This window comes from Schistosoma mansoni (assembly GCF_000237925.1).
Source record: "Schistosoma mansoni, WGS project CABG00000000 data, chromosome 3 unplaced supercontig 0174, strain Puerto Rico, whole genome shotgun sequence".
NCBI lineage: Eukaryota > Metazoa > Platyhelminthes > Trematoda > Strigeidida > Schistosomatidae > Schistosoma > Schistosoma mansoni.
This window is the reverse complement of record NW_017386012.1, coordinates 458454-479674: the sequence shown is the minus strand read 5'-3', so window position 1 is coordinate 479674 and position 21221 is coordinate 458454. Positions and strand designations below refer to the sequence as shown.

Below are 21221 nucleotides of genomic sequence, written 5' to 3'. Positions count from 1 at the left end.
AGAAAATGATCAAAATATTTTAAATGATAATAATAATTAGATAATAAAAAAAAGAAAGATGAAATTTGAAAATAAACAACATTAGTAGATTTAATATAATTAAAAAGTTAACTATGTAAACAATAGAAAGAATGATAGATAGATAGGATAGATGGATAAGATAACAGATTACCAAAATGGATGGTTACATGATTGAGTTGTAAAGTATAGGTATAGAGTATAGAAGATCATGTTCATTGAAATAAATAAAAAATTATTGACGTGACATTTTTTCTTCTAAAAGCATAGCACGTGTATTACTCTAAAAGAAGGGAATAATAAAAAAAGAAGAAATTAGATCATTAATGGATACTCTAGGAAAAATTATACTAGATTAATGGTCCTGAATGGATCAATCAATCAATCAAGATTAAGATTGTTCTTCATTTTGCTATATCTCTGTTATATCCCGAGGAGAATTATGAATGGTAACTTGTGAGGATTATTTATGGACCAATATGATATGTATATTTCCTATTGTAACAACGAGTACTGAGCATTCTTCCAGGATTCTTCCATGACTGCCGATAACAAATATAATATTTACAACTAGAAAGGAAATAAAGATGGATAGTGGCTAGCAGTGGAATCCAGTTTGACGCGCGTTTCGTCCTATTTGGGACTCGTCAGCTGGATGTACCTGCATCAATGGGAAGATTCAAACAAACAATAATAAGTGAACTTCAACTTCACCCCATTGCACAAGCAAGTGGCTATCAGGACTCAGTGCCTGAGTGGATAATGTGATGGCGTTTGAAACGAAAGTTACCGGATTCGAGTCCCAGAGTGAATATCAACTCTGAGATGCAGGTACATCCAGCTGACGAGTCCCAAACAGGACGAAACGTGCGTCTTGGATTCCAATGCTAGCCGCTATCCATCTTTGCTTAAAACTTATACAGTTGTAGATATTTCAATGAGTAGAAAAATGAGATTTTCTGATGTTTCGTGACTAAGTGCAAGCCACTTCTTCAGAGAATAAACAACCAAATCAAAATTAATCCAAGTTTAAATAGTACAAAGAAAAACAAATTAAGACTATTATGTGCGATCAATAAAAAAACAGGTTGGAATAAATCAGTATCATGTCATTTTGATTAAGGTCATTCATAAGCGGCATGTATGTACATCCTACTTGGACCATCTATCCTAGCCACATCAGTCAGTTACGACGTAGAACTCCGTACGTACGTACATCATTTCGCGTTGTCATACCACATTAGCATAGAGATGAAGTTGTCGATTCAAATCTTATAGTGGTAGAAGTAGTAAGAGTATAAGCAGTAATCTGAATATGTTATTCAAGGAGTATAATCCAATGAAATAAGTTTGGGAAGAGAAAAAGGATAGGGAAATGAAGAATTCAGAAGACTAGAATTTGATAGAACACAAAGAGTGGATGCACCTTCACCATTGCAAACGATTTTGAGTCATGTCATTCAAGGTCTCTAACCATCGACTGCTATCATCTCGCGGATCCCAACTAGGTAGTCTACACCTACCAACATGGCTCAGTCCAATTGTCAGTGGCTTCATAGATTTATGTCACGTTTTGGTCTGGCCGCCTCTAGCTTTCTTCCAACCTACTCCTACACCATAAAGCATTGCACGTCGGGGCGGTCGATGGTTGGGCATACGTAACACGTGTCTCAGCCATCTCAACTGATGAAGTTTCACTACTTCATCAATCGATTTGCCATCCTTAACTAGTACCAGTTTCCTAACGACTGGATTACTTACTCCGTGGTCCCAGGATATACGAGCAATGCTTCGAAGACACCTATGATGGAATACTAGTAGCCTATCCACCTAGTCTGATATTATTCACAATTCACATTATTATCTTACAAATTAAACTCTATCCCTTCTCACCATAAAGGTCACACATTTTTCATTCTTAGCAGTACACAACCACACACACAAATTTACATACATGTCGCTCACGAATCACCTTGACCTAAATGACATGACATTGATTTGTTCAGACCTGTTTTTTGATTGATCACACATAATATTCTTATGTTGTTCCGTTGTACTATTTAAACTTGGATTAATTTTGATTTTTTCATAATTGAAATCATGAGTCAATTGAAGCTAGACCACCATGGAAAACCTGGAAGCACTGGACGGCCGTTTCGTCCTGTTATGCGACTCCTCAGCAGTGCGCATCCACGATCCCGCCTCACGAGATTCGAACCCAGGACCTACCGGCCTCACGCCAGAGCACGTAATCGATAGACCACTGAGACAGTCATCCAGTGCTCTCAGGTTATCCCTGGTGGTTTAGCTTCAATTGACTCATGCTTTCAACTATGAAAATACTAAATCTCCACAAAAGCCTCTTCTGATAATGATTTTGATTTGGTTGTTTATTCTCTGAAGAAGTGGCTTACACTGAGTCACGAAACGTCAGATAATCTCATTTTTCTACTCATTGGGATATCAATAATTCTAGTTTATATTCAGTTATAACATTTAATCTTGTGATCATTTAAAATGATTAATGAAATTAGAGAAAAGAGAACATTTTTCAAGATTACATACAAGTTGTTTTTGTTGTTGTTGTAATTGATCCCGTTCCATTCGTAATTTTTCTAATGCTTGATTAGAAGTTGTATTCTTTGGAGCAGTTAATTCCATTAAAGCAATATTAGCTTCTTTTTCACATAATGAAGCAGTAAGTGATTCTAATCTGAAATGATTATACATCGGAGAATAAACAATGAAAATGTATATGAAGCCACAATTAAGAAGTTGAATGGTAAATGGAGTATTCTAAGTGATATCAAAGCATTAAAGTCGGTGTATATTGATATATATATGCGCACTCCTGACGAGTTCCATAATAGTACGAAACGGTCATCCAGTACTTCTAGGTTTCCAATGATGGTCTAGCTTAGATCGACTCGTGAATTCAACTATGAAAGATACTACAATCTCCATAAATCCTCATAATGATATATCATAAAATTTTCTTTATTTATAAATCTGACTAAAACAAGAAAAAAATAACGTACGAAAATAACATGAATTCATTATGTTTCGCAGATTCTCATCGGCTGCTTACAACCTAAACAGTATAGTTTGACATTAACGCCATCGGATGCCGGTTCAATGGTCTAGTGTTTAAGCGCTCGCGCGCGAAACTTATAGGTCCTGTGTTCAAATCTCGCGAGGTAAGATCGTGGATGCGCACCGCTAAGGAGTTCCACATTAGGACGAAACGGTCATTCAGTGCTTCCAGGTTTTCCATGGTCACCTAGCTTCAGTTGATTCATAATCTCAACTATTAAAATTACTATAATATCCATAAAAACCCCTTATGAGAATAGTGTTAATCTTTGAAAATCAGTGTACATACTCTATATCATAACATAAGAAGAGTTCTCATCGATGGAGATGAATGAAGAGAGTAAAAAATACGGGAGAACGATAAGAGTGTGATGCATGCTACTTATGCCGAAAGATATAAGTAGTATGTATTAACAAGCAAAAGTGGAATGCCTGCCAGTAAAAAGATTGAGAAGATTGAATTAAAGAGAACAGGAGGCGAAATAGAGAGCAATTGTATTAACAAGAGAATTAAAGGAATTCTAAGTATGTAAAGGACAACATGTCTAATGTATGGTTTTCATATTTTATGAAGCCACTCTTTAGCTTCACATACTGATATTGGTTTTCCGCACCTAAGTTCGCCACAGGAGACCTTCAAATGTTAATTAACATGAATATTTATAAGTTGGATATGGAGATATTCTGTAATAAACGACTAAAAACGTAGTAATAGAGTTATCTAGAAACAAGATATTAACGCTATAGTTATGTAACTCAATAGGACACCCATTGAGCAAGTCACCCAACTGCGTCACAAGACAAGACCTCACATGGAATCCTGAAGGCCAAAAGGAGAAGAGGAAGACCAAAGAACACATTACGTTGAGAAATGGAGACAGACATGAGAAGAATGAACAAAAAGTGGATAGAACTAGAAAGGAAGGCCAGGACAGTGTGGGTTGGAGAATGCTGGTCGGCGGCCTTTGCTCCATTGGGAGTAACAGGCGTAAGTAAGTATGTAACTATTTATACAAATTAACTGAGTACAGACAGAATAAGCAGTGAGAATTAATAATTAGTGTCATGAAAAGAAGAGACTGGTAAAAAACATGAATAAATTAGTTCACCACGATAAGGCAAGATTGACAACAAAATTTTTCTGAATATTCCAAATTTGGTTTGAGTCTTTTCAGGGCGATTGTTTCGCCAAACAATAGTAAGTTGGATGTTATTTATTAAGTAATTATCTTGGAGGGCTTTAAGACATTAACACCATAGCCACTGTTAAGCAGGTGGTGTAAGGTCGCACTACTGAAAACGTATAGTTCTCTCAGTCTAAGCTTCTGTGAAATGTGCTCAATAATGTGGACACTAACCTTCCTTTCCGTTCTTCCAATGTATGTGCATTGGTATATATATGTAAACTAATAAATACAACTGGAGGTAACATAAGGCGGGAATTTGTTCATACATGACTGTCTTAATGACAAAAACTCTTGACACAGAGAGATCAGCTTGTCTGGAGATACGTCCTCTATATTATAGCTTTTAGTATGACATCAGTCTTCCCAACAATCTCGTCACTCTTGAATTCAAGTCTTACCAAGACAGACTTTTTCTCAAACACAGGATATTCCATTTTCTTTCCTTTAGTCTTACCATACTTACTTATGACTTTCTGAGGGTAACCATTATCACTTCAACAACTATGGTTAAATCATCATCAATTTTATCTTCTAAACATAATTTTCTGACACGATTGAAAAGCGTTCTAACTAAGGACCTTTTGTAGCTTATTGGACAGAGCTATTGAAGACTGAGTATAATCGACTTCATTTGTCTAATCCATAAATATATCTTTCCAATCTACCATTTATATTATACTTCTTACTAAGGTCTAAGGTATGAAACACATTTTCACGTTCATGTTCCACTGTGAATCCAATATTCTTACTTACTTACTTACGCCTGTTACCCCTCGTCGAGGAGTATAGGCCGCTCACCAGCATTCTCCATCCAACTCTGTCCAAGGTAATTCTTCGCTTGTACCATATTATTCAAAATATAAATATTCACATTAATTAACATCTGAACATCACTTATCGTTTCGGATCATAGATCCGATTTACAATGGTAAATGTAAACTTGGCGCTTAAACGTAGATGTAATTATTGTGTTATCCTTACTTTTTTCTCATTAGTTCCCCATGCTTATGATTTTGTTTATATCTTCCATTTAGTTTTTTTTATATTGTTCATATTGTTCACTTTATTCCTTACCCTTAAAATGTAAACCGATACAGATATAAAGGAGAGGATTGGCAAAGCAAGGACAACATTCCTACAGTTGAAGAACATATGGAACTCAAAATAACTGTCAACTAATATCAAAGTCACAATCTTCCATACGAACGTCAAGACAGTTCTATCGTATCGAGCTGAAACATTGAGAACTGTAAATGTTTCAGTTAACTCAAATAGTGATGTATTATGAACCATTCATTTATATACTGGTACTGTAGTAAACGAGAACACAGGTGGGGACAATCGAATGTTTACTGAATACAAAATTATAGAATCTCTTAGTCAAATCTGAGAACCATACAGTAAATACTTCATTAGCAAAATGTCAATCAATTATCTCAAGCTTGATTGTTCCTTTTGCAAATATCAGTCAATTATCTCAGGTTTCATTTCTATACCAATCGTTCTTTGTTCTCGTCCTATTTTCTTTGATCTTCTTAACCTTCTGCTGCCAAACATTTCACTTTCTAGTGATGATATATACAACTTATATATGTCTACATATAAACCGAGTATGTTTGATTTAAATGATTCTCATAGAATCGCATAGCAGAAGCTGCAATTGGTGTTCTGAACTCAATTGGAAGGGCTAGGTGGATAAACGATCAATAAGGACGTTAGACTGCTCATACCAGTTGAACGTCATTGATTTGGCACAGTGTTTAGACTAGACAAGTCGTATTTCGATTGGCCGATAACTCACGTGATAAAAGCCGGACATAAAATCATAACGAATTAGCAAAGGCCTTCTTTTAAAAGTCCCAACAAATTTATTATCCGGTTATTTATGTACTCTGAAGAAGTAACTTACATTAAGTCACGAAACATCAGAAAGACAATTTTTCTACTCATTGGGCTATAACAAACAATATATTTATTCACTTAGTATTGCTTGTTTGAATCTTCCCAGTGATGTTTAGGACTGCAACTGGTCAGTCTCTTATTGGAATATGTGCATACTGTGCGTATTGTCTCGATATAGCCTAAATTCACAAGCATGGTAAGTAAAGATGGATAGTTGCTAGCGGTGGAATCTAGGACGCGCGTTCCGTCCTATTTGTGACTCGTCAGCTGGATGTACCTGCATCTCAGAGTTGATGTTCACTCTGAGACTCGAACCCAGTACCTTTCGCTTCAAACGCCATCGCGTTATCTACTCGGCCACTGAGTCCTGATAGCCACTTGCTTGTGCAATGGGGTGGAGTTTAAATTCACTTAGTATTGCTTGTTTGAATCTTCCTATTGATGTTTTTAGGACTGCAACTGGTCAGTCTCTAATTGACATATGTGCATACTGTGCGTATTGTCTCGATATAGCCTAAATCCATAAGCATGGTAAGCAAAGATGGATAGTGGCATTTATTATTTAAAGCATATCATTTTAAAAAAGGTGTACATATACTTACTTGATTGTTAAAATTTCATCGGATTGATCTTCAACTTGTTTATTCAATGTGGTAATACGTTTGTTCAATTGTTCAATTTTATCTTTACAACCATTATGTTCAGCTTTCAATTTCTCAAGTTCAATCAATGATCCTTGAGCCTATAGTTATAAAAGAATAAACATTCATTTAATAACTTAACTCATAAAAAGTAAGTAGATTGAAATCTTTCAAGAAATAACAACTGTGTGACACGGGATCGATTCCTTCAGGGAGCATCAGTTTCCTCAAGATTACAGGTATACCTTGCTGACGAGTGTCAAGTAGCACGGATCCTAGATCCAGAATTTCCTGTTGACTACCTCCAACCACTATCTTATCTCAACATAGTGCACACAATATAGAGTCACCTAGACTGATGGCTACACTGCAACATGGTCGATAGAATTCGATCTGCATATTCATGACATACATGACATTGATCATCCAGTTATAATACTTTTATACAGTATTGTTTAAGTGATCCTCAGAATGCCTTCCTGTAGTTAGACATTATTACAACAAACCCTGAATTATTGGAAAAGGGTTTTGTGGGGAATTTAGCAATTTTATATAGTTGAAATCATGAGTCAATTGCATCTAGACCACTCGCTCGCGAGACTGATAGGTCTTGGGTTCGAATCTCGTGAGGCGGGATCAAGGATGCGCGCTGCTGAGGAGTCCCGCAACAGGACGAAACGGCCGTCCAGTGCTTCCAGGTTTTCCATGGTGGTCTAGCTTCAATTGGCTCAGGATTTCAATTATATAAAAAAGCCATGAATTATCAAAATTCAAAGTCATAAGATTAAAACAAGTCAATATTACTAGAGATAAGATATCAGCCATTTTGTTCAGATTGATAACCCTAATATTTAAAAGAAATGAGATGATTATCGTTGAAGAACAGTCATACTGTTAATGATTCTAGGATACATGTTAAATCAACTGTTTTAAGAAATGACGTCTGTTAGTGTCCAACAACATTAAACTCTTAACTAAAGTAAACTGATGACCTCCTAATAGTTTTAAACTTGAATTTTTCTTTCAAAATCCATACTTAGTTGCGTTTTCCTCACAAATAGGGATATTATTTAATCAATAGTTGTCAAGTGTGTAAACATGTACAAGTTACTTACTTAATTACGCCTGTTACTCCTTGTGGAGGAGCATAGGCTGGCCACCAGCATAAACATTTACAAGTGTTCTGGTCAAAATTTCTTAGTTCACGATAGCAAAAACAGATAAGCTCACTTGTTATTGAACGAAAATCTTTCAGGATTTATGCTTAGACTCCTGAGTACTAACACAATTTTGATATGGTAGAGAAGATTCCTAACTCAGAAGAATGAATTTGTTTAAATAGTGTCCTCTGAAATGGATGGTTTAATCGTGAAGTTAATATTGTTTTTCTAGACGACAAAATCAGCACGACTACCAAATACAAGCAAGCTGTGGGAATTTCTCTATAAGTAACTAACGGCATGTTCTGTCGATCTTAAAATTGATTTATTGTTTTTGAAACTCATCCTGTTATTTTGATCTAGGTTTGTTCTCTAAACTGGATGGTTTGATCGTGGAGATTTCATCGTCCTTCTGAATGACATCATCAGCACAAACTTCGAGTAGAAGTGAAGTGTTTGAATTTCTACACATGTGATTCACCGAAATTCGTGCTGATGATGTCGTTCAGAAGGACTATGAAAGCTCCACCACCAAACCATCCAGTTTAGAGAACAAACCTACATCAAAATCACCCACCTGAGCTACAAATCTTCTCCACCATCTTATCCTGTTATTTTCTACATAATCGATTTAGCTGTCTTACCTATTCACCTAATTCTTAGCGTCATATTTGTTTAAGATTTCTTTAATGGGTTGATAAATTGGGTCAATTTCAATAATTGTAATTGATTACTGACTGACGAGAGTATACAACTTCTAGAAACTCTCTAATCTTTCATTTGTCAATTCTATCTAAAGCAATGAAAGCTTCGTGATAAAGCCATTCCTTTTAGAGTAGGTCATTTCAACAGAATCGGAAACCAATGTTTCACAATATCCCAGTTTACATGACACTCGATGTCGACTATCCGGTGCTTTCAGTGATATCTGTCCTATTCCAAATAACATCACTGAACTTTTAGCACTGACAATAAAATCTAAATTTGAAGTTGATTGATGAAGTTCAATCAACGCTAAACGACTAGACAAACGTGAGAGTGATCACTACACAGTTATCAACTAATTATAAACAACTCAGTCTTACAAAACGTTAATTGTGAGATGAATAACTCAGTGGTAATATCCCAGTGTGTGAAGCTAAGTGATCTCGTTTCAAATCCTACAAGAATTATCAATCCCGTCAATACTTCAAGTATGACTTAATAACGAATCCCAACTAGCACGAAATCTTTATAGGATATGGTTTTATTTCGACTACCTCCAACCACCTAACAATAAGATCATTTATCATTCAGTTTATAATTCAGGAATGAAACATAAAATGTTATTATTTAAAAGTTATATTTTTTACTTGATCCGATCGTAATTGTCGAATAACACGATCTCTTTCTTCTAATTCAACTCTTTGTTCATCTAAAACTTGATTTAAATTAGCAGTTTCTTCTTCAAATCGACGTAATTGTGATTGCATTGTTTCAATACGATGTATATGCTTTTCTTGCTAATGAATAAAATGTATAACAGTAGTAAAATAAAGTAAATTCATTTGAACAGCTTAAGTATTGAGTTAAGTTGTAACTAGTACGTAGCATGCACTCAATGCCTTGTCATTCAATAAGCATACTGTATAGCGTAATAATGGAAAGTTCTATTTTATGAATGCATCATATATACATACCATAGATAATCATCATGAAGACGAACCAATCAAAGTCCAGGAAGGGATTTAAATGTTACTCAATAATAATAATAATAATACAGAGTCATGCTAACTCACGTTGTGGCGAATTTCCATGAGCTTATCATAACTGAGCACGTGAAGAAATGTAAGAATAGCTAAAAGCACAATATAATGATATTCCTATGCAATGTATGTTGGCATAAAAGGGTAATAATGAGAGATCATTTCTTTGTTACTTCAAGAGGGAGTTTAAATTAAGTAGTGCTATTGGTAATGCACACTGGATTATGGATATACAAATTGTATTCAACCAGAAGCACATCGAAAGAGTTCAAGTATTTTCAAACACTAGGATTTAATCAAGATGAAGGTTTTGTTTTACCGAAGTAGATGACATAATGGCGAGGCTTTTAATGTATGGACAACCTTTGAACGAGTCTTAAGTGACCTTGAGAAATGTTAGCCAATCAGTAAACAGTCAGCATAGAGTAAAAATATATTATACAGAACCAAATAATTAAAGCGAATACACTGCTTTTATATGATCCAAAAACTTGTCAAGGTTAGAAAAAGGTTCAAAGGTTCTAAAATCTTAATGCATAAGGTAGAGAAACTCATCCATACGGCTCCATAATAGTTGGTCTCTGGAACCATGATAAGGTCACAAAAACCCTCTCAGCCTCGACCATATAGCTTCATTATTGTTTGTGTGTACTCCGGTTGTGTATGTTTAGCATTTTTATTATGGACATTTTTATTATGCACAGTCGAAGCTGCAGTAACATCTGCAAATATCGCAGCCAATAATACTGGTGCTTTTATTATACAGTTGGCGGCAATTATTATAATATGCTTTAGTCTCAATCTGGATCGAGCGATAAAGCTTCCTATTGTAGCAAACGTATTCCTTCAACATATATTACATTGAAGTACAACATCATGGTAGTCTGCACAAGGTCTACAAGTCATTTATTACTCGTAATTACAAATACAGCAACTTCTTAGTAGTTTCATTTGTTGTAGCTGCTCAATTGTCAAGTCTTCTCTAAAATTCTCTGTGAACCGATCATATAAGAGCATCAGGTACTGAAATAGGCGCAATGACCTTGAAATCCCTCAAACGCTTCTGATTGGTTCGTCCATAAATTATAGTCTCGCCGACATAATTCAAAAAGCAAAATTATGTCAGTGTGATATAGCAAATATGTGTTTACACAGCAATTTAATCGATGTTAAATACTGTTTGATTTAAATGACACAAATCTAAATGTTGATCTGACTGTTGATAAGTCAAATAAAAAGTAATGAATTCAGATATTGGTTTGATTTATGTACGGACTTAAATAAATCCCTTCACAGATGATCTAGCCCTCCTATCTCATACACACGAACAAATACAAACGAAAACAACAAATGTAGCATCAGCCTCTGAATCAATAGGCCTCAACATACACAAAGGAAAAAGCAACATCCTCAAATACAACACGGAGAACACCAACTCAATCATATTTGATGGAGAAACTCTGGAAGAGGTGGAAACTTTCAGGTGTCCGGTTAGGCATTATCGATGAACAAGGAGGATTTGATGCAGACGTAGAGGAGATGATTGGCAAAGCAAGGGCAGCATTACTACAATTGGAAAACATATGGATCTCAAAACTGTCAACTAATATCAAAGTGAGAATCCTCAATACGAACGTCAAGACAGTTCTATTGTACGGAGCTAAAACGTGGAGAACTACTACAACCATCATCAAGAAGGTACAGGTATTTACGATTAGTTGTCTACGCAAAATACTTAAAGTTCACTGGTCGGATACTATCAGAAACAACGTTTTATGGGAGAGGAAAAACTAGCTTCCAAATGAAGAGGAAATTAGGAAAAGACATTGGAAGTGGATAGGACATACATTAAGGAAATCAACAAACTGCATCACGAGCCAAGCCCTAACTTGGAATCGTGAAGGGAATCGGAAAAGTGGAAGGCCAAATAACACATTACGCCAAGAAACAGAAGCAGATATGAAAAGGATGAATGTTAACTGGAAAGAGCTGGAAAGGATTGCCCAGTACAAACTTGGATGGAGAGTGCTGGTGGGCGGCCTATGCTCCTCCACGAGGGGTAACAGGCGTAAGTAAATTAAATAAATCCATATCAGTGTTTCTACTATGTATCGTCAGATTTGGAATCCCCAGTACCAAGCACAAGTAAGCTAAACATCATTTAGATGTAACAGTGACAGATATAATAGTATTAACAAGGTAAGATCAATTATTGAATATCTTAAATCTTCAAAAATACATTAGTTCAGGTTTCAATATGATTGATGACGATTATTTCACCCCATGGCATGTCAGAATTCAACTAGTCACTGACTAAAGGTTACACTATACAGATGAAATGCTTTCAAATAAATCAATTGTTTGATTAAATTATCTTCATTTGATATAGATTTTGAAATACTTCCGTGGTTATTTGACTGGTCCTCCCTGTCATCCACATTCTTCGGACATTCCAGGTACCTATATTAACTGTTGCTCTGCTTATTAGAAGGGTCATCGGCCTAGTGACTTTCAAAGAATGTCAGCTTTTACCATAAGGCATCATATTTCTACCTTCAACTCGGAGGGCAGAGTTTAAATGGTTTAAATTATTTACTCTGATTAGATTTTTTTCCCTCAAGGTTGTTTTCTATAGGATGGGGTTTATGACCCCATACCCAACCCTCCTTTTTTACCCTGGCTTAGGAGTTGCAGTATCCCTTGAAGAACTACAGGCGAACTTCTAACATTTAACTGGCAAGACGGATTGTCTTCAATTCCTACCAAGTCTAAACATATATCATAATTGTGGTGTAATTGCAATTCAAGTATCCTGGCTAAATGATTTACAAGACAATTGATCAATATCGTTACAAGATTTCCATATTTATCGTCAGTATTGATTAAGAAATTGTTGGGGATGTCAAATCCCCATGAACTTACTTGGTGAATGGCTTAATTTTGTAATTTTATTTTGAAAATTTATTTTCTTTGTTTTCGCGCCAAAAGCGCTCTTTTCACCTTCGAGTCGAATTTCCCACTTGTAAAATATCTTAAATGCTATTGGTCCGTTGTATCTTTGAGTGTGCTATATTGTAATGCTGCTCAAGGACAATTTATCGCTGTATATATACGTTTGAGGTTTTCCCCTTATGTTTTGCTTGTACTCGGCTGCTTACGGAATATATGTTCCCCTACTTCGCCTTGGCCTTCTTCCTCTACTTAGAGGGGCCTCGGACAACAGATTAGATTAGCCTGTCGTGTCACTGTGTCTTTGACCTTCGTTCGTTTACCGAGAAAATCGAATTAGTTCAAGCATATCAGGAATAAGGAAAGGAAACTCGTCAAAGTACTATGTTATTATGTTTAATAGAGCCAGTAATTAATAATAATACTATTATTATTACTATATCTTTATATATGTAGATTTCAATATTCCTCTAGATCTTCGAGTCAGTACAATGACTCGCTTTTCAAATCTATTTCGTCAGTTAATATAAGCTACTAACATTCATGCTAATTAGCCATCAAACCATTTCAAAGATGATAAAGATACTGAAAAGGAAAACTTTCATTGTTAAAAAACATAAGTTTCAATTATAAAGGTTCGATCACCGGCAACTTCCTTCTTCTTCTTCTTCTTCAACAACAACAACAACAACGACGACGAAAACAACAACAACAACAAGGAAGACTGATGTGTAGGCGAGAATGACAATGATTGGTTGTTTTGCTGAGTCAGACATTATATAGAATGACAGTGTTATATGTGTTATATATATTCCCTTATCCTTATTATGTATTGACTGTTATTGATTGACTGTTCCTTATTGTTGGATTGTGTCGGATTTTGATGTGGAAATATAATGACGTTCTAGTCAGGCTAATCTCGTGTTCTTGATCTGAGTTGTGTTGAAGTCCTGTAGAATAGACACTGGGTGGAAATCTAGTGTAGATATTCGTCTAAGGTAAATTAATGTCCTAACAAACGTGTAAAAAGTGAAAGGACTGTTATAACAAGAAACCGTAGCGTTATAACAAGTATCCTACCTTTATAACAAACACATAATCATCAACGTTATAAAACAAACATTTGACACAAATGATAATGAGAATATAACTTACACATTCTCTTTCTAAACGATTAAGTGCATCTTCACGTTTATTAATTTCTTTTTTTAGTGTATCAATCTCTATTTTTAAAGGCTATTTCAATAGAAAGAAAATATAGAAACAGTATATTTAAAGATAGAATGAAATTGTCATTATTGTACAGTATAACTGTATACAACTAAGAGTGAAGGTTAGCGCCCAAATGCCCTGGTACGGCCAAGAGTGGGGAGGGGCCACCCTTCCTCTGGAAATGCTCTCACATGGCCACGTGCATACAACCACTGACAGGAAAGTCTTACTCACTGCCTTCTCACATCACGGGTGTTGTTTACGAAATTGAGAGGATGAAAAGCGAATATCCTGCGCTTTAACCGGGTCGGTTGACACGGAAACTACACCTAGGATAGTTGGAAAACCTTGATTCAAAACCAATGGTGCACATGAGCTCCAGTATCCTGAGGGAACAAATGGTGTATGAATCAATCGTTGGTAAACAGCTAAAATGGGACTACATCTCCTCACAACCTTTAGGTCAAAGGCTCCGGGCGTGGTCCCTTAAGAAAACCACCTGCTTCAGTCTGGGCGCCCGGACAGTATCACAGCCCTCGCATAAATAAATGAAATGATGCTTTCTACTGACAATGATATTCGCGCTCCATGATCGTATGTATGTGAATTGCTCACCCTATTCATTACATCTCAGTAACTTATTTTTACCTGACTATAAATAATGATCCGGCGATAGCTCAGTTGGTAGAGCGGAGGACTGTGGATAAATATTGAGTCACACTTCTTCGAAGCGAACTGGATCACTCGCCTTCTCCTCTACGCGTCTCTCTTTGTTTCGTCCTGCTTTGCTTCCTCCACTTCGTTCCTCTGATTGTCTGCCTAAATCAATGATTATATGAAGTATACGTATCGTCTCATTTTATTCTATTATTCTCTAACTCGAATTAAGTCGATGATTATGTACAAGGGTAGCCGGGATGTATATTTCGATAACAATCAGCATACGACCTAACTGAAATCAGATATAAGGCTACTGATATATATATATATAATCTGTAAGATTGCGGTTTTAAAATTCATTCAGTGTTGTTAATCATCTATCTTATGCTTGTTATAAATTTCTAAAAACTCACTGATCCTCTCAATTTGGAACCCGGTTCTATAGGACCTCCAAGCTCTTCAATTTGCATACGTGCATTGTTTAACTCTTTCTGCAAACTGATTATTTCTTCAGATTGATTTCGAAGCTGAAATAGAAGTTATAAAGATCTTATTATCATAGAAGACTTGTAGAGGTTATTTAACATGCACTGAACAACTATTGAGGTCTTAATTAAGAGAATCTAGTCACGTTAGGAATGAAACATGTGACACCAATGAAAATAGAGCATTGGTCAAAAGGTAACGAGTTTGTCAACAAGATGAATGCTCTGTATGGATTAGACAGCTGTCCAGTGCTCCGTGACTTTCCATACAATAAAAGTCCCATTTATTTTCTGTGTGATCTTACTAAATCAGGTTAATCAGTTGGCTTTACTATAATAATCTTCATGTTTCTGACTTCAAACCGAATATGTTCCTACCACCGAATTCGGAAATCGATCATTATTCAAGATCATGAGAAAGCTTTCAGGTTATTAATATTCTGTTAAAGTTTTGTAGTACGGAGCTGAAACGTGGATAACTACTACGACCATCATCAAAAAGGCACAAGTATTTATAAACAGTTGTCTACACAAAATACTCAACATCCATTGGCCGGATACTATCAGCAACAGCCTGCTATGGGAGAGGACAAACCAGCTTCCATCTGAAGAGGAAATTAGGAAAAGACGTTGTAAGTGAATCGCACATACATTAAGGAAATCACCAATGTACATTACAAGGCAATCCCTAACTTGGAATCCGGGAGGGAAACGGAAAAGAGGAAAGCCAACGAACTCATTACGCCGGGAAATAGAAGAAGATATGAAAAGGATGAATAGAAACTGTAAAGAACTGGAAAGGAAGGCTCAGGACAGAGTTGAATGGAGAATGCTGGTGAGTGGCCTATGCTCCTCGACGAGGGGTAACAGGCGTAAGTAAGTAAGTAAAGTTTTGTACCTATAAAACCATTAGGCAGTATTGTCACATTTTATGAACACTCTTAAATTGTTCTATTTCAGATAAACGATTGTTGTGACCTGAGTAGATTCTCTGACAACAGGAATCTACAATAATATAAAACAATCCACAATCCACTTAGAAACATCTTTATAGTAATTCATAGCTTATTTAAGGATTAATTATGTACACTACTTCAAAAATAGACGATTATATAACATGTCGGTTTATAATCGAGTGCATCAATTATGTAACTAATCGGCATAATATTCCTTAACCTTTTAGTAGCATAACGGATAATAAACACCTTTAACTTCATTTGGATGCCGGCTCAATGGTCTAGAGGTTAAACGCTCTCGCGCGAGACTGATAGGTCCTTGGTTCGAGTCTCGCCAGACAGAATCGTGGATGCGCACTGCTGAGGAGTCCCATAATAGGACGAAACGGCCATCCAGTGTTTCCAGGTTTTCTATGGTGATCTAGCTTCAATTGACTAATGAATTCAACTGCAAAATTACTAAAAATCTGCAAAAACCCCTTCGGATCCAAAATATTTTAGTTTTCTATAGTATACGTAACTCCACCTGTAGCTCCTTTGGGGATACTGCCGGTCCCAAGCCCAGGCAAAGTAAGAGGGTTGGACATGCGGTTAGCGTAAGTAAGTTCATTAAATTCATTGAAGAACTCTATAAGACCTCAAAACTTACATGAGTATTTTCCAATATATCTAAAGCTCTAGTTTTTTCATCTAATTCTTGCTGAGTTTGCCTTAAATCTTCTTGTAACGAATTTAATTGTTCTTCAAGTCGCTGTTTAATCATTTGAGAATCTTTTAATTCTGCACGTAATATATTCAATGTTTCCGTTTCTGATTCTCTAATTGTTTGATGAGTATCAGTAATTTTTGTTTCAAGTTCTTTATTACGTTCTTTAGTTAATTGTAATTCTTGTTTTATTTGATTTGTATTCGATTGTGTTGTACTTAATTCAATAGTCATTTGTTCCATTCTTCTTCCTTGATTTTGATATTCTCTATTCAATTGATCTAATTGTAATTGTAAATGTTGTACCTGATAAACAATTATACACAAAAGGTGATTAGTGAAATGAAACCGAAATTATATATATTTCATGATACAAACTGCCCCCCCCAATGACCTGATATGGCCGAGAGTGAGGAGAGTTAGATCTCTCTCTCGAAATACTCTCACATGGCCATGCGTAGTATAGCATCTCCCAGGGAAGTCCTACTCACTGCCTTCTCACAGTGGCATTACTGTTGTTTACGAAATCGAGAGAACGAAAAACAAATGTCCGGCGCTTTAACCGGGTTGGTGGACACGGAAAGTCCACCTAATGGAGTTGGAAAATCTTAATTCCAAACCAATGGTGCATATGGGATCCAGTATCCCGAAGGAACGAATGACGTATGAACCAATTGTTGGTCACCGGCTACCATGGAAATGCATCTCCTTAAGATGCTCCACTGCCTTGTGGATCAGACGTTTGGGTCAAAGGCTCTGGGTGTGGCCCCTAAGAAAAGCACTTGCTTCAGTTTGGGCACCTGAACAGTATCACAGCCCTAACACAAATCTCATTTGATTTGTGGGGCACATATGTATCTGGTACCCCTTTGTATGTGTATAAATAAATAAATATAATGCAAACTACGTTTCTGTTTTAAGTAGTTTACTAATCTTCACGCAAATTATGTGGTTAAATGGACTTTGGGATTTTAAGTTTCTACAAATATTTCTGTTAAAGCACAAGTTACTGGTATGTAACTATGACAAACCCATAGTCACAAAACTTCGCTATTTGGATAATATTGTAACAGAGGGTTGGAAATGATAAAGTCTGACCTTAGCTCTTGCAATATTTAGTCCTCTTTAGAATTTATATAGTGTCTCAACTTTTTTCGTGGCCTTTTTGCAGACCACTTTCAATCACTCAACACCTATACAATTACTTTACTCACTAGTAAGAACTCTACTTACGAGATCAATACCTACGACTTAAAATACTAATGTGTTCATATCAATTGCACTGCTGAAGAGTCCCACAATAGGACGAAACGGCCGTCCAGTGTTTCCAGGTTTTCCATGGTGGTCTAGCTTTAATTGATTCATGATCTCATCTATAAAATTACAAAAATCTCCACGAAATCCCCTTCTGATATCAACTGTACATTGTTTGATAATGAAATCGTCAAGTATGTTTTGTTCACTGAAATGTTTGTTCTATACTTTACTCAAGTAATATTAAATTCAATTTATTTCGTTCATTTAGCCACAATTTCAGATTAAACCTATTTCGTCGAAAACAATTATTGGTAAGATTTTCTTAGAATCGTACTGTTTATGATATCAACATTGACGTGACCACCAGGCAGAAGTAAAGTTTGGATTGAACAATTAAGAGGAATTATAAACCCTCATGTTATAAAGAAAGATAGATAGTGGTCAGAAGTAGAATCCAAGTCGCGCGTTTCCTCTTATTTGAGACTCGCCACCTGGATGTACCTGAATCTTGGAGTTGATGTTCACTCACACACGCACACACAGTATGTACATATGCCAATAAGAGACTGATCAATTGCAGTTTTAAAAATCAATAGGAAGACGTAAGTAAACAATACCAAGTGAATTTATAGTTATTTTCAACCATAAATATATTCGGAATCGAAATATGATACTCTTTATTCATCTATCTTTTATGAAATGTTGCTGAAGATCTGGGATTGAACTTAACGCTTATTATCATTCGTAAATTTTAAAGAACTGAATCTCACCATCAGTATTACTCTAATGATAATTCTGCTTATATATTCAAACACATAGTAAATATCATGAGAAATACACAAGTATAATGTAAATTTGATAAAACTAAATGTAGATAAGCAAAGATGGATAGTGGATAGCAGTGGAATCCAGTTTGACGCGCGTTTCGTCCTATTTGGGACTCGTTAGCTTTATGCACCTGCATCTCAGAGTTGATGTTCACTTTGGGACTCGAACCCAGTACCTTTCGCTTCAAACGCCATTGCGTTGCACAAGCAAGTGGCTATCAGGACTCAGTAGCTGGATGGATAAGGCGTTGGCTCTTGAAGCGAACGGTACTGGGTTCGAGTCTCAGAGTGGGTATCAACTCTGAGGTACAGGTACATTCAGTTAACGAGCCCCAAATACGACGAAACGAGCGTCCTGGATTCTACTGCTAGACACTGTCCATCTTTGCTTATAATGCTTGTGAAGTAAGGCTATATCGAGGCAATACGCACAGTATGCACATATGACAATTAGAGACTGACCAGTTGCAGTCCTAAAAACATCAATGGGAAGATTCAAACAAGCAATACTAAGTGAATCTAAATGTAGATAACTACAATAAAGTAACTCACTTCATTATGACTAGCCTTTATTTCATTACGTAATTGATTACATTCAAATTCTAATTGTTGACAACGTTTTAATTCTTCTGCTTGTTGTTGAGTCTTTTGTGGAAAAAAAGGACAACAGATTAACCGTCAAACTATCATATTGTTTAAAAACAAAAAAATCTTTATTTATTCATGAATAGAACTGATAGCTTTAGTCAAAATGGGGAATAGTGCTCATTTGAGATGCTCCTTTATCACCTCCAAATAACCGCTTTAGTAATCTTACGTTGATTGTTTTGTGTCTGTGATTACATATAGTAATTATTGAAACCTTTATCGCTTTCCTATCTCCTTGTCTTTTGAATATGATATTCGAAAGAGTATGGTATATGATGTATATGCATCGCTAAAGTATTTAGAGAATACTTGAGCTTTGCCAAAGTCGTCCTCCACTAGTGATGTGGCAGTACTGTCTCCCCATAGTGAAGGAACATTTCTTCTTCTTTTTGTCCTTTGGTTTATATACGAATACAAGCGTTTAGGGCATTCTATGGATTCCCTAACGATTTTCTCTTCGTACAGCTTTCTGGCCTTACGGAGGGTTGAGGCACAGGTATTTCGAGCCTTTTGATACTGAGATTTTGCCTCGTCAGTCCCCAGTAACCTAAATCTGTCCCACATTTTCCTTCTCTTACGGGGAAGGATGCGAACCTCCCTACTGAACCACGGTGGGGAGTTTCTCGGTCTCTTAGGTGTAGTCCAAGGGATGTGGGGGGCGGTAACTTCTAAGTATAAATTCCGGAATACGTCCCAAGCCGTTTCGATTGATGACTCTGGATCTAATTTCCAATCTACTAATGATGCTGATTTCATGATGTCTGCTATGTTTGCTTTCCAGACGTTAGGTCTGGATTGAGCTGAGGCGTGCTCGTGATCGACAGTTATATGGAAGTCAAAGCTTAAAACTGCATGATCACTTTTGCCTAGGGGTGGCATGTAATCCAGGTTTGCAACATCATCCTCATAATGAGTCAATATAAGATCTAGTAAGGATGATGCAGAACCCGGGTAGTACCTCGTTGCTTCCTTCACGTGTTGCACTAGGGCACATGTGATTACCGCATCAACTAGTTCCTGTTCGAAGGAATTTGCTGACGATTCAGTCCGCAGATTTCCCCAGTCCACCATGGGTGCATTGAAGTCCCCTAGGATTAGACATCGATCACTTCGTGATAAAGTGTTGAGACTGCTTAGCAGGACCTCGTTTGCCTCACAGCTTGGACTGCGATAGATCAAACTAAGTAGCAACTCTTGTCCCCTGCATTTCAGGCGGCAGCTAACTAATTCATACGTCCCACTCTCGTGGGATACACTGTCGATAATGGTGAATGGGATAGCATTCCTAATGAATAGAGCTACTCCCCCTCCTTTACGCGTTTGTGTTCTGTCGGCCCTTACTAATGTAAAACCCTCGAAATCAAGTTCCCTACTATCTATAGATGGCGTCAGCCATGTTTCTGTGACTGCGATTATGTCTGGCCTAGTTGAGTCAATCTGTACACCTAGTTCCGGTAGCTTATATAGTAAGCTCCGGGCGTTGGTATAACAGATCCGAAGCCTATTTAGGTGGCCTCGTGCTTCACCCAGAGTGGCTTCGGCATCATCCTCTGTCGAAGCCTCACAACCCGAAAATTTACAATTTTCAGGTCTTTTTCGCCAGCGTCTAATCTGAGCTGTAGTTCCTTTTCGGCTTCCCGTCTTTTAACACGGTCCGCCAACGGTAAGTCCTTACGGAGAAAAACTCCTGAACCCTTTAATTTATGTCCATTTTCTAAGATTAAGTCGCGTTCGTTCGGGGATTTGAAAACGACTTTAAGTAGTCTAGACTGATT

At 36.6% G+C, this 21221-nt stretch overlaps 1 protein-coding gene across 1 annotated transcript in view; it reads right to left on the bottom strand.

Moving 5' to 3' along the window:
• Window positions 1-253: 253 nt before the first annotated feature.
• Window positions 254-21221, bottom strand: part of Smp_197770 (rab6-interacting protein 2/elks/erc/cast,putative) — a gene marked incomplete at both ends in the record, with an annotated part of 107045 nt that continues 86077 nt past the window's right edge. Inside the window, 6 exons of the mRNA XM_018791213.1 lie at window positions 254-301; window positions 2584-2814; window positions 9354-9503; window positions 13851-13931; window positions 14981-15094; window positions 16658-17020. Of these exons, the coding sequence (XP_018645594.1) occupies window positions 254-301; window positions 2584-2814; window positions 9354-9503; window positions 13851-13931; window positions 14981-15094; window positions 16658-17020 (987 nt within the window). The remainder of the gene's footprint in view (window positions 302-2583; window positions 2815-9353; window positions 9504-13850; window positions 13932-14980; window positions 15095-16657; window positions 17021-21221) is intronic.